Below are 14,752 nucleotides of genomic sequence, written 5' to 3'. Positions count from 1 at the left end.
GATGTTTTGGTTACACTGTCGATTATTTTCGATAACATACTTATGTGCGAAAGCGAAGTGGTCACATTGTTCTCAAACTAGTTCGTTGATTAATTGCAATGCCACTAAAAGAGCGGGAATTACTTACAAAAAATCATAATTTCGTGAGGCAAATAATTAAATATTAATTTTAATATGACTACTAAAAAAAAACTTAAATACTCTTTTTCAATGCAATATCCAATTGGTTCAGTCCAACTTTATGCTTATTGAAACATTATATATTTTATTTGTACAATTTTTATGGAAAGTATTAATTCTTGTAATGAGTTTAATTTATATTTATTTCAAAGTTTGCATAATATGCAATTCACTCATTAATATGTGTTCAATATAACGATATGCATATCGAATTGCCGTGTGCTATCGAAATAGCTCGCCACCTATCGAGCTCTATTAGCCGATATACGTTTGGCGCAACGATACATCGATGGTGCGCGACATCGTTAGTTGTTGTTGGCATTTGACGCGAAGACAGCGTTCGCAGCGCAGCGCGATGTTCAACGCTAAGGAATTTTTTTTTTTTTTTTGTGTGCTGTTGTTTTTGAAATAACACGTTAAGACCTAACTAAATGATAATTGTATAGAATCGAGAACGATCAAGTGCAACAAGAATACTACATGCAGTACACAGTAAAGGTGCAAGCATAACAAAATAAGAAAAACGACGCTTACACATATTTAAAGCGAAGATAACCACGAAACGACGTTGCGAACGACAAAATAAAAAAAAACGTAAAAAATGATCGAACGGAATATGTGTGCCAGCAGTTGGTAAAAGAGAGACAAATTAACATTAAATAAAAGCGAAAAACGCGAATCAAGCGTACGTAAAAATTGCAATTGCAGTTTGCTATTTTCGGGGTGCAGCTTGTGTTTTTGTATTATTGTTGTTGTCTAACGTGTTTTTTTTGCGTTTACGACGTTTCCGATGATCTTGGCCTGTTGGTTGCCTGTTTTTGTTTTGTATTTCGCTGCGGCGACTGCTTGATGTTATTGTAACTCGTTTTGTATGACGACGATAGCGCGTGTGATTCATACAGTAACAACAACACCAACAATAACAGTTAGCAGCAGTGAGTGCAGTGTGAAATATGCTAAATAAATAACACACAAAGCAAAGGCAAAAAAACGAGTGCGCGATTGACGAGTGCATCCTGCATTGAGAGCATCGATAAGAAACCCACAAAAAAATAAAAAGAATAAAAATTAAAAAATATACAAATACAAAACAGCGGTGCTCTTCAACACACACACACACAGACGCACGCGCGCACACACACGCGATAGTTCTGACCGTTCGTTGGTGGTAGGTGAAAAAAAAAAAAATACAGACACACACACACACGTTTTTTTCTCTCTTCGTCGTTTGTGTTGTGTACAGCTGCTGTCAAGTGCGCAGCCGCAGCCAGCAGTAGAAACAGGCGCAGCAGCGACGCCAAAGTCCTTTAAACGTGTGTAGTGCATGCCATCTCGTTCGCACTCCTGCTGCACAGCACTAAGCTAGACGAATAGCCACACACATACCCTCTCAGACATACACACATACAGAGAGAGAGACGTGCATACAAAACGAATGAATGCAGCTGCTTGGAATACGTTTAGGATGAGCAGAAAGCAAGAAGATGATGCCAAAGCCAAAAGCCAACAACAGACAAAAGCAACAAGAACAACAACAAGAACAACGACAACGTGAATTACACGAATATCAACGACATTAAAGAACAACAGTAACAACAACAAAAACAACGAAATAACAAAGAAGTCGAAAGTCAAGTGCATTATTAATATAATTAAATTAAAATTACAAATTCAATTCGAATAGAAAGTGTATTTTGGAAGCGAAAACGAAACCAAGTATGAAGGTTACCGTCTGCTTTGGTGATGTTCGCATTTTGGTGCCCTGCGGCTCCGGTGAACTGCTCGTCAGGGATTTGATCAGCGAGGCCACGCGACGCTACAAAAAGGCAGCCGGCAAGGTAAGCTTACACATCTATACATAACTTACATATACATACATAGGTATCCACCCCTTCCCTTCGCACACACACCTCAGCCTGTGCTGTTCGTGTGAGCGGAAATACTGCACTTGAGCGTCAGTTGTTTGTAATTATAACGCACCAAATTGAACTCCCCCCCAAAAAAAGAGCGAGAGAACACACACACACACACACTTATACCATATACATGCAAGCACACATACATAAGTGCATGTGTACTTGTAGTTGTTATCGCGCTTAGAAAGATGATGGTAAAGCAGAATGGAATGTGAGAGAGGATAGTCTCTAGGTAAAATATTTGAATAATGATAAACGGCGGCCCAATAAAATACGCACCAAAATGAGAGGGGGGACGACAAGAAAAAAAGAAAGAAAAAAAAAAAGAAAAGACTAAGCAAGCAAATGAGTTCAAATAAAAACAGCAAAACTTAAAGTCGTTACGACATTTTAATACACTTCTTATTGGAATTATTTGTCATATTAGAAAAATTGTATTGAAGATGCTATATGTTCTTCTTCATATTTTTATAAAAATTCGTTTGAATTGAAATGTAAACTAATACTATATTTAATGTATTGCGTTAAACTTTAATATTTTTTTTTTATTTCTACGACCTTTAAATACACTCCTTATTGGCATTCTTACGAATATTAATTGTAATTTATCACAAAGCCAAAGCATCTTTCTTTTATATTTTAGCATTCGTTTCAATTCGAATGCTTAATAAATATTTAATGTATTTAGGTAAACATTGTTATTTTTTTTATAGTAACGACATTTGAATACGCTACTTATTGGCATTACAGAAGCTGTGCTTTGTTGTCAGAATTCATTTCAAGTCGAAATGTTTATTAATTATTTAATGCATTAAATTGAGTCTCCTTCTTTGTGTGTGGAATATCAGTTACAAGTTTGCTTAGAAAACTCGTATAGCTTTTGTTAAAGGGTCTCCCAAAAGTTGAAGATAGTTATGTAAATGCTCAAGAAATGATAACAACAACAAACAAAATCGAAAAGACAAACTGAAATTCAGACAGCAAAGAGGCAAAGCAGTCACAAGAAAAAATAAAGGAGAAGGTAAATAAATACCTTTAAAACCAAAAGATTGTGGTAGAGGGAGGGGGAAGAGTAAAGAAGAGGAGGGGGCCAGCAGCGCATTGTGAACTCATTTGAACCCGAGAAGAGAAGAGATGGGTTGGGTAGGGAAGAGAAGAGACGAGAAGAGCAGCTCTAACGTCAGGGGCAACAAATTAAGGGCCCAGCCTTGTGCCCACAAAGAAGACGACAGGTACAACGTTGTAATGCAGCAGTGGAGACGTGGGAGAGAGGGAGAAACAGAGAAGGAGATGGAGAAGAAGGAGCAAAGAGATGGAGAACCAAGCAGAAGAAGACGAATATGATATGGGATCTGGGTTTCGATTTGGGCTTGGGTTTGGGTTCGTGTTTGGGTTAAGGGTTCCGGGCAGTTGCATACGGTTCAGCGCCTTGTAATTAATCAAAAGCAACAACAACAACAACACCAACAAAAACAACAATACTATAAAGAATTCAAAAAAGAAAGAGGGGAAAAGAAATCAAATCAATTTCATTATGATAATCACAATCGAGCTGCCACTGCTGCTGATGATGATGATGATGATGGCGGAGTTGGCGTTGGCGTTGGCGATGATGAAGAACTTTGAGCTGATTAAGTCATTATAAAGATTTTGGGGTTTTTGGAATTTCCGGTAGAGAAAGAGTTAGAAACGAAAATGCAGCCATCTAAATAAATCTTCATTTGTGCAACGTGTGAATATTTGGCATCACACTCTCAATTGTTTTCGAATGGAAATGGAAACTGTGTCAGCTGCAAAAATACACAAAAAAAACAGAAGAAGATAAGCCAACGCTTTCCATTTCGCGATCACGTGTGTCTGGGACTGGCTGGCCAAGGCAATTCCAACAGACCCAGACCCAGACCCAGACCTAACATATAAAGCTATATCCATAGCTATAGCGATAGCTCGGGCTACAGTTCCGCAGCTAACTTGCTAATTATGCAATTTAATGCTTCAACGGCACACAAATTGCAACATCAACAATAAAAACAAAACAACAACAACTACAACACGAAGCGAGAGAGAAAGAGACTCTAGCTCTGATTTCAAATTCTCGCACATGGAATGATGATAGCCGCTATAACAGCCCAGCAACAGACCCCCTTCTTTTTTCTCTTCTTCTTTTTCTTTTTGTGCTTTTGGCATCAACGGATTCGGATTCGCTTTCGCAGCTGTCGTGTTTGGCATGGAATTTGGTGCAATCTCTATGATTGAACTGAACTATTCGTAACTGCTTAGTCAAACTTGAGCTTAGTTGGGGTTTCAATAGATGAAAACTAAGTAAACTAATCGAAATACTTATTTACCCATCTTTTTAATTTGCATCAATATTTACCTGTCCACTTTATCATTATATATTATAGGAATATATGAAGTTGAAGGATAAATTGATTTGAAAATTGAAACTTAGTAAACTGAGTGCGCTTAATATTAGAAAATAATCTGCAAGATAGATACAGAATCTTTCAATTCTTATCGATCTTTACTTTACTAGATATACATAAGTTTAGTGGAAGTTTAAGGATAAATTAAATTGGAAGTAGAAGCTTAGTAAAGTTGGAAAATAATCTGCAAACTGTTAAGTAATTCTTTATCTATTCAATTAGCATTAATCTCAGGAAATAACAAATTTGATCAGCATTCCACATGAAGAAAGCCCGCATGTTTGCAATCAGAGTTTATCAAAGAGTTCGATGCAAGTACTAGAAGCAATAACAAATTGTTTGCATAAATAAATGCAATAATTGTTTAATCAATTATACAGCGAGTCTCCGCTATTCATTTTTCTCTTGGTTGGTGGGCGTTTTTTATCGCCTTATCGCTAACGCTGCCAACTGGGCAGCTCTGTTGAATTGGAATTGGAAGAACCCAAGACTGAGCTGGGTAACTAACTGTGGTAACTGGGCGTGCCATTCTTGGCATTTGTTTTGTTTTGTTGTTTGTTTTCATTTTGGCACAACTCGGCACAGCAAAGCACTGAGAACCGCGTCTGGGAATCGCAATCTGGACAACGAGCAAAACCGTCAGCTGAAAAAGATTCATTGAGCATTCCGTGCTTGTGTCTCTGAAGTCTCTGAAAACCTAAAAAACCTGTTTTTCTTTTTTTTTTCATTTTTTTTGCTTTGCTCAATTTGTAAATTATTCAGTCATAAAAAGAGAACAGCAGAACAGAAGACAACTAAAGAAAAAAATTCATATATCTATATAATTGTATGCAGACAAGCATGTGTGTGTGTGACGAAGCTGGCGCGAAAAAAAATAGCGTAAAAAAAATATTTTTGCTGTTAAAAATTTGAAAATTTGCTCACGCTAATTGTAGCGCATTTTAAGTGCGCTCTAATTGGCCCCAAACACTTAATAATTAGAATGGAAAACACCTCAACACCTGTGCGATACAACAACAACAACGACAACGCCTCAACACCCAAGAAATTCCATGGCAAATATCAACATTAAACAATAACAAATACTGACATTGACGACAGACTCAAACGCCTGCTTTATGCAGTAATCCAATAGATATTTCTCTACATTCATTGTCTCAAGGAATTCTTCCAGAGACCCTGAACAGAACTTTTTTCAAGCTCATTAGTTTTAAACCAGAAGTATTATTGTTTTTGGTTAAGCTTTTTGTGTGTTGCCAATTCTTACGAATGAGTTTGCGAATTTCATTAAACAGTCATCGACTCTGAATAAAAATACATTTCATTTAAATTATTGTATCTAACTTTTGTTTATATCAAGCTCTCTTCGTAATGTATTAAAGTCAAGAAATTATAACTTATATTATTATTATTATTCCAATGAAATGGACTTAATCTATTTAATATTTTCTGAAAATTATTGAGATCTATGTGAAGAAACCTTGTTATTTTTTGGAAGTAGATCAAGTCGATTACATTGCAGGTGTAGCCACAGACAGTATTGAGGATAATTATCGGCCATCGGGGCTACTATAATGATATAAACATACATATATATATATATATAGTAGTAGTAGTAGTAGCCACATACATACATAACATATGTATAACCGGAAATCGAAACTGGTTTCAGTCGAACACCGTTCCGTTCTCAGTCGTCGCGATCTTTTGCTGAGCAAGTGCACAAGCTATGCGAAACATTGAATGAAATATTGAAACATTCATATACACAATTATAAATATAATTCTGCGATTAATTAGGCTTGACAATCGTCACAATCGGCTGCGGTTGTGGAATTGTTATTGCTTAGAAGATTTGCAATAAAACTCAAATTTATACACTCATTTGCTGAATGGTTTTTTATAGTAAATGCAATAACCAATTAATATAATCTTAATTGCTTGAATCAAATTTGCATTCGCATAAATTCCAATTATAATTCAACTTTCACATTGCTTTGCAGGTTTAGAATCGCTAACGCTCAATGAATAAAAGTTGAGTAATTTGCTATTAAATAACAGTCAAGAAATGCTTTCACAGCACTTGAGTGGAAAATTCTAATTGGTCAAGGTGCTAATTCCGCATTTGTTCTTTCTCTATACATAATTCGAACTGAAGGAGGAACCCTTAACAAAGTTCTCTTCAAGGCTTTCTTTTTTGCTGCTGTTAACCTCAAAATGCCGAAGCGTGTTTGGCTCAGAATGCAAGCCAATTATAGCTGTGGGTCTAATGCCATAATGGTTTTGCCATTTTCAGTTAGCTGAGACCCTGTCCGCCCTCTTTCTGTATACACAATATTGCAACTAAAATGGGAACACTAGAAATAATGTGAACGAAGCTTAAATACCCTCGACTTTGTAATGAATTTTGCATAGTCAGCTGGCATACACTTTTCATATATGTATGTATGTAGGGTATAAAAATCAATTGCGTTTTAATATTGTTTTTTCTTCTTCTTTCTTTGCGCCCACCTTGACAAAACTCGGACTCGAAAAGCAGCGAAAAAACTCACCGAGGGTTGGCTGAATGTTGTTTAGTCGTTCGTTGTTGTCATGACAACCGGGCCACAACATATGCCAGTAGTAAATATCAATATATATATGTATATATAGGTATCATATATAGTATATAGCGTTACAATTGTCATATAATGTCAACAATAGATACTCGTAATCGTATTGGCATTTATCTACCATATAAATACTAGATTGAAACGCGCATTGCATTGTGGGCTGCTTTCGGGTTGATTCATGCGCTTGACCAAATTAGGCGCGAAATTCAATTGAATTATTGTCTCGCAAGTCAAAGACACACTCATTCAGCAGCTCCCGTCTCACTTGAAGTTGCCCGGTTTATTTTGTTTCTCTCCTCTCTTTTTTTTTGGGGTCCACTCTGTAATTGAAAACAATTTCCAAACCTCAATTGCCCGCCGCCCACATTCCCCCATTTACAGTCCCAGGCTGATTTAATACGCTATCGATCGCCCACACATTGGACAGAAGCCTGTAATTCAGAGCACAGAAGAGAACTAAACTCAATTGCAGCCCACTGTGCTGCATTTTTGGCATACCGTTAAGCAATTGTCTAATCACTTAACGAAATAAAAAATGGTTCAATACGACATTACAATGCGAGGCAGCTAAATAACTTAACTTGAAGATAACAACGTGTTGTTAAGTTAAGTGAAGTTCTCTGAGTAAAAAAGCTATACAATCAAATGAATCTTTACATAGGAAATTGTTGTTAAAAGCTATTTGTTGTGACTGTACTTGGTCTGTAAAAGACAAAATATATTTATCATTTATCCGTTAAAGAAATCCGATACAAGCTGAAGTTAAAGTTAAGTTTAGTGGCTGATAATATTTTGAAACAATTTCCTAACAAAATATAATAGTTCGATACGACATTACAATGCGAGGTAGTTAATTATGTTATTGAAGGTTTTCGCACAACTTTCAACATAAAGATTATAACTTGTTGTCAAGTTAACTGCAGGTTAAATATCTTGTGAAGTTAATTGTAGGCCAACTTGATTACATTTCTTAGTAGTATGTTAAAACAATAGTCAAAATTGGAATCAAATTATTGCTAATTACTGTGATGCTTAAGAAATACGAAAAATATTTATCATATAGCTGATAAAGTTACGTTAAATGACAGATAATATTATTAAACAATTGCCTATGACTACGAAATTAATTATGATGAAATGGAATGAGGTTAAATCAGTTATTTAAGGTTTTCTCTCTTGTTGTTTACTTAACTGTAAGTTAATTAATTGGTTGTTATGTTAACTGTAAGTCAACTAACTATGTGCTTAGTTAACTACAAATGAATTTAATTTAACTTCTTAGCAATATAATAAAATGCAGTTTTAAATAGGAAATTATATTTGAAAGCTTATTATTGTGATGTTTTCATACAATATGAAAAGTATTTATCATCCAGCTGATAACAAAATGTGCCACCCGCCGCAGTTTAGTGGCAGATATTATTTTGAAACGCAGCAGAAATCACGTTGAGGCAAGTTTTTAGCATATAGATAATTGTCATGTAGCAACTAAAGTCTGATTATATTTTCTAGTTGGCATTGATCGTTTCTGCTGTTTTTTTGTTGCCGGTCAGTTGGCAACAAGACAACAGTTGAAATAGTTTTGACACAACAGATGACAGCTTTGGGTTTAATTGCAAGTTGACATTGAGATGAGAAAGTGGGAAATAGTTAAAGTGACTTGTGACAGAAATGTGTTGATTATATAAATAGGTTAATATGAGGCATGAGAAAATATAAATGAAACGCACAAGAGTGTCGGATTTGTTTGTCTTTCACGACTGTTCCAAATTGTGGCCCATAAGTGCAATGCCGCAAAACGTGTGTCTGCTGTTGGCCCCAATAAAATGTAGTTCTGAAGTTCTCCCCCTTAACCTCCGCCTCCACCACCGCCACCGCCGTGGTTAATCTATTTGCCACACGACTGCACGAAGTTCTGTGCGTTGTGGTGGGTGAATGCATGTGCGGGTGCATGTGTAGGTGGTGCGGTGGCGGGTGCAACAGTCAGCAGGCAGCAGTCAGTATCTTCTGCAATTACAAACAATACTTTTATTGCCGCACTAATTGAGTATCTATTTTAGTCACGCACACGTGTGTGTTTCTGTGTCTTTTTGTTTGCTGAACTACCTTTCCGACTTTCTTGTTCTCCGTTCTGTTTGTTTCTCTGCTCAAACACACACACACACCCAACTAAATGCAGTGCAGGATTTGCCCAAAAAAAAAACGAACTGACTTCGAGTGCCTGACACATTAATTAAATGAACTTCCTGCCGAACTGCGCCCTGCGCTCTGCACTCGCCCTTTGCGTGTCGAACTGCAGCTCAAATAACGAACCAACAACAACAACAACAAAAGCAGCTACTGCAATGCGTTACCCTGGCGATATATCATTAAAATATAACAGTGGCTGGAGCAACAACAAAACTGAGGCCTAATGACAATCAAAACGCAACGGAAGCGCCACGCTAGTTCATGCCACAGAAACTCATCCCAAGTTGATTACTCCCCCTTACTCTTACCCCCTCTACTGCGCCTAGATGACGCACCCATTGTTGTTGGCACAACAAAAGCGTAAACAAAAAGCAACTGCATCAATATTCATTATTCTCATCATTCTAATTAATTTGTTCACTTTTCCTTGTTATTTTTACCATTTCGGTTTTGTTCGCTTCACTTTAATCAATTGAGTTGTGTTGCCAGTCGGCCAGAGTTCAAGGTAAAACTAACTGCCCCCACTCTCTGCTCTCTACTCTCTACTCCCCACCCCATCTCCCCCTCTCTTGTCTAGCTATATTTCTGCTTCTTCTAGCTCTTATGTTGCTTCTTCTGCGTCATTGTGTTGGCTGCCACGCATCGTTGGGTTTTTGGACCTCAACGGTGGCTTCCAGACTACAGATGATATGCTCCATTGAGGTGCATTGGGTCAAGTGCATGATTAAGTGAATGTCAATTGCTGGGCGAAGGTGAAGTTCAAATCATTATCTTGCAAGTGTACTCTTCCCTTCCCCCTCAAAAGAAGACCAAGAGTTGGAATGGTGTACTTCAAGGGGGAAATAAGTAGAATAAAGAGATCATAAAAGTGTATAAAGTTAAGAGCAAGTTAAGATTCCAAATTCTTATAGAAGACAAATGTAGCAAAAACTTATAGCTGAAAGGTGGTTGATAAAATAATTTATTTATATAGTTGTGTATTAGAATATCGATTTACATTTAAATTAATCCTTAGTTGAGAATAGTAATTGAATATATTGATAATAAGATCTGTATTTCCGACGTTTCTCATACGTAAAACTTTTCTTTTACTTAACTTAACTTTTAGAAAAAAAGCTTTTGTACATTCGATTTATTTCTTTGTTGCCATAAAAACTGAGCGAATCTTGGAATGAAAAGATGATTGAATATATATAAAGTTAAAAGAAAGTAAAGTACTGAGTGCTTTAAGATAACAAAGCGTTCATCAGAAAGGTCGTTGGTAATAGACGATATGTACATATATAGTAAAATATTCAAAAATTACGTGATTAAAACTATATTTCTGATTATCTCAACTTAATGGAAAAAAACAAGTCTTTATTCTATTGATTTCTTTCAACATTTCTTCATTTCTCTCCCAATGAGTCATTCCACGGTTTATTAGCATTTCTTATCAATGGAGCGCAAATCTGTTTTAATTACTTTGGCTGTTCAAGTCATCTCCTGTGCTTTACTCACGTCTCAAGTGATTCATTGGCTGATAGATTTCTTTACCAAGAATTACGCAAACGTAAACCTTTGATGTGTGTATTTTTAAATGAATTATACTAATTAATATGTTTCAGTTGCCAGGCCGAAGTCTGAATTAATTATGCCAGGCAAAGAATGTGAGCAAACTCAGATATTGTATTAATTATTGTGATGAAATATTCTTGGCCATAAAAGCAAAACTACAAGTTTTGCATATCACAAAATGTCGTTACAATTTTTTGTTGTCATTTTTTGCTTTTTGTTTTTTGGTTTTATTGCTAAAACGTGCGCGACGTTGCGAGTGAATTGCTCCAGCTTCGATATTGTGAGTTTTGCAATTGGGTTTTGGATTTCGTTAACAAAATGCAATGCAAAAATTGTGGAATGCATTCCATTGGCTTTGGGGGAAATGTTTGGCTCGGTTCGTTCGTTGCTTGGTTGCTTGGTTGAAGCTGCTGTTGCAGACGCAAAGTCGTCGCCAGCAACAGCAACAACAACAACAACAACAACAACTACAACAATAACAAAGCACAGTGGTTAATGTGTTTATGACGTTGACGTTGATCGTGATGATGGGCTGACTGCCTGGTGACGGTTGCCGGTTGCCAGTTTGTTGGCTATTGTTGCTGTTGCTTTTGCTGTGGCTGTCGCTGTTGCTGTTGCTGTTGACTACGGTATGTTGACCCAGCCAACCCTTTCGCCATCCACATTCCCAGCGCGGAGTTCAGCTCTCTATGCATGCATGTGTCGTCATATCTGGCGAATGCGATCAGGCGGTGCGGCAGCCCGGCTTTATAGCGCGTACCGTATAAATATATACATACGAGTACTATATATGAACACACACATACATTGTACATACCTACATATATTGCTATAGCCAAAGGTAAAGTGCCACACTCGTAGCGTGCCAATTTCGCGCTTACTCATGCCACACACAAACACACACACACACACACACACAGACAGATGTACACAGAAATATGCTTTGTCCGAAACGTGTACGTGTCTGAGCCAAAAACAGCAACTGCACTCGGTCTTTTTTTCTGTTTTTTCGTTGACCAGCGAGAGAGATGCACGCCCATTGCACGCTTCACTCCAGTGCGTCCCCCTCGATAGCGTAGAGAGAGAAAGAGGAAGTGAATACTGACCTGTCGAACTGTCGCCAATCTGCAATCTGACTAGCTACAAATAAATAATAAAATATATGTTCTGACTCATGTGCGGGCTGAAGAACTGACATGAGTTACACATTTGAGTCGTTGTCCGAATATAACCAACAAGTCGAGCACACTCGACTTTGAGATACCCGCTATCCATTTTAAATAATAGCAAAACATTATGATATTATTATTAAAATATACCACAAAAATATACCAAGTGTTATATATTGTATAACGATTTGGTTTCATATTCAATGGGTAAAAATTCATATACCACAAAAATACTAAAATATACCAAAGGCTATACATGGTATATTGGTATAGTACTACATTTAAAATATACCAAAGCAACAGAGACCCGATTTCAGATGGCGTTAAATAACTTTAAGAATTTTTATCTGATCGCAACCCACAAAATACACCAAATTAAGATACCGAAAAAATACTAAAATATACCAAAGAATATATAACGTATATTGATATAGTATTACATACAAATTATACAACTAAGACTATAACTATAACTATAAGCATAATATAAGTATATAACTATAAGTATAACTATAAGTATAATATATATTTATACTTTACTGTGGTTGGAGATGTCTCCCTCTGCAAAGCTGCAATACCCTTTTAACCTTTGGGTAGCGGGTATAATACTGAAACCATTCAAATGGATAATTATGAGATGGTTTCCAATGAAACAAAAGAGCTCAAAGCGTTCCGACACAATTGCGCATCAAAACAATGCTCGATTCGTGAGAAGCATCCACAAACAAAAAAAAAACAAAAAAAAGGAATTATCTGTCAAGGAAGTCTCAACCCAAAGCACAACAATTAAAATTAGTAATTACAAGAAGGTTTCGATTGCACAAAAAACAGTTTAACATTTTAGTTCAGCAACCATAAACACAGTAAAAATGTATTGCTTAGGCAATAAATGTCAAAGTTTAAACTAATACAAGTTTTTGGTTTTTATTTCCACATTCCGGAAATGACCTAAATGAAATGCAAGTAAACAAAAAAGTGTATCAAAATTTACGAAATGCGCGCTGTTTGATTTAATGGCTCTTTCTCCACACACACACACACACACACATGAGAATATAAATATTTATTAACAACAATGTTGTGTATTTGTGTATTTACATTATGTTGTCACACAGCATCCAGAATTTGTTATTCCGGAGGTACGTTGACTCACTTCAGCTTCACATAATAATAAGCAATTTATCTGGTGCGACGTCGACGGCGACGGCGACTTCGGCGATCGTGTAGCTATAGAGGTATTTATCCAGGTGTTTCCTCTAAAACGTGAAATTTAATGCATGAATCATACGTTAAAGCCAAAGCCGACAACGATGGCTCAGCATCTAGAGAGTGGGAGTGGAGCGAGACAGAGAGAGAGAGAGAGCGAGAGAAAGAGCGCGATCATGAGTTGGAGAGAATGAGAGATAGGAGTCGAAGGAGAGCGAGAGCGAGAGCAATCGCCAGTGTTGCCAAACGACTCGCGGCCAAAGAATGTTGAAGGCCACAAAAGGTCGTAAAATGTTCGGATTGTGCTTCGCTTGTTGTTGTTGTTGTTGCTGCTGCTATCTTCATGCAGCAAACGGCGGCAACAACTTCGACTCCGACTTCGACTTCGACATCGACTGCGACTTTTAACAGCGACTGCGACTTTAAGTTTAAGTTTAACTTCCACAGCGACTGAGACTTCAACTTCGACTTTGGCATCGTCTTACATTAACTTAATATGCTTTTTATTATAATTTTTTATTTTGTACACTCACGAATTACGAACGCAATCAAACCGGGCAACGGCGATTCCTTAAAGAGGTAGCTCCACATATAAATTCTTGATCCACACAACCGATTTCACTCGACTTGAATTCGTTATGTGGCAGTTGGTATAATTTTATCATGTTTTTTATACCCTGTTGTCAAGAGCGTAAAGATGGTTTTCTTAAAATAAACACACACATAATTGTGGATGCAGACAGCAGTGAGTTCACAGTTGTTTTGATTTTTTTTAATACCCTGTACTCATATAATGTGTTGACAAAGCAAGAGGCTATAAAGAATTGCAAAGACTTGTAATAGTTGTCTTTGATGTGGTTCATATGGTGTTATATTCTGGATTTTAAAAGTGGAACAATAAGTTTATTATATAAAGATGTGTTAAGTGGTTTATACTTGGTATTTATTCATTTTTTTATATTTTGAACTAATACTTGTTCTATATAATTATTTCTCTTTTGATATTCTGAATTAATGTTTGCAAATTTGCCAAGAAAATTCAAGGCAAAGTAAGGTTTTCATTCTTTGAAAAGTCTCTCTGGATATTTGATTGATATGTTTATTTATTTATTTAATGAAAATTAAATATAACATATTTATGAGGCTGTAAAGCGTTCTTATTTTTATTCATGATTTATATTTGGAATTAGAATTAGCATTACTGGAAAGTAATGCTTAAAGTTTCGAAAAGAAAATTCACTATAAAGAAATGTTATTATGATTTGAATTGAACATATTATTATTGATAATCTATGACTATCTGCATGATATATTTGAATACGTATTTAGATAATATTCTTATTATTATGGACATTCTAATAAAAAGTTTCTTTGGATATTTGCTTGATATATTCTTATTTATATTTATGGCTTAGCAATGCTATAAAATTCGAAAAGAAAATAGACTTGAATTGGATTGAATTTTATGACTATCTGCATGATATATTCCTATATGT

At 36.2% G+C, this 14,752-nt stretch overlaps 1 protein-coding gene across 1 annotated transcript in view; it reads left to right on the top strand.

Moving 5' to 3' along the window:
• Window positions 1-494: 494 nt before the first annotated feature.
• The window catches only part of LOC132797451 (partitioning defective 3 homolog), a 47,080-nt gene continuing 32,822 nt past the window's right edge, over window positions 495-14,752 (top strand). The window contains exon 1 of the mRNA XM_060809232.1: window positions 495-2,018. Coding sequence (XP_060665215.1) covers window positions 1,899-2,018 — 120 coding nt within the window. The 5' untranslated portion in view covers window positions 495-1,898. The remainder of the gene's footprint in view (window positions 2,019-14,752) is intronic.

Source organism: Drosophila nasuta, chromosome X, assembly GCF_023558535.2.
Source record: "Drosophila nasuta strain 15112-1781.00 chromosome X, ASM2355853v1, whole genome shotgun sequence".
Classification (NCBI taxonomy): domain Eukaryota; kingdom Metazoa; phylum Arthropoda; class Insecta; order Diptera; family Drosophilidae; genus Drosophila; species Drosophila nasuta.
This window is presented reverse-complemented; position numbering and strand designations above follow the sequence as displayed.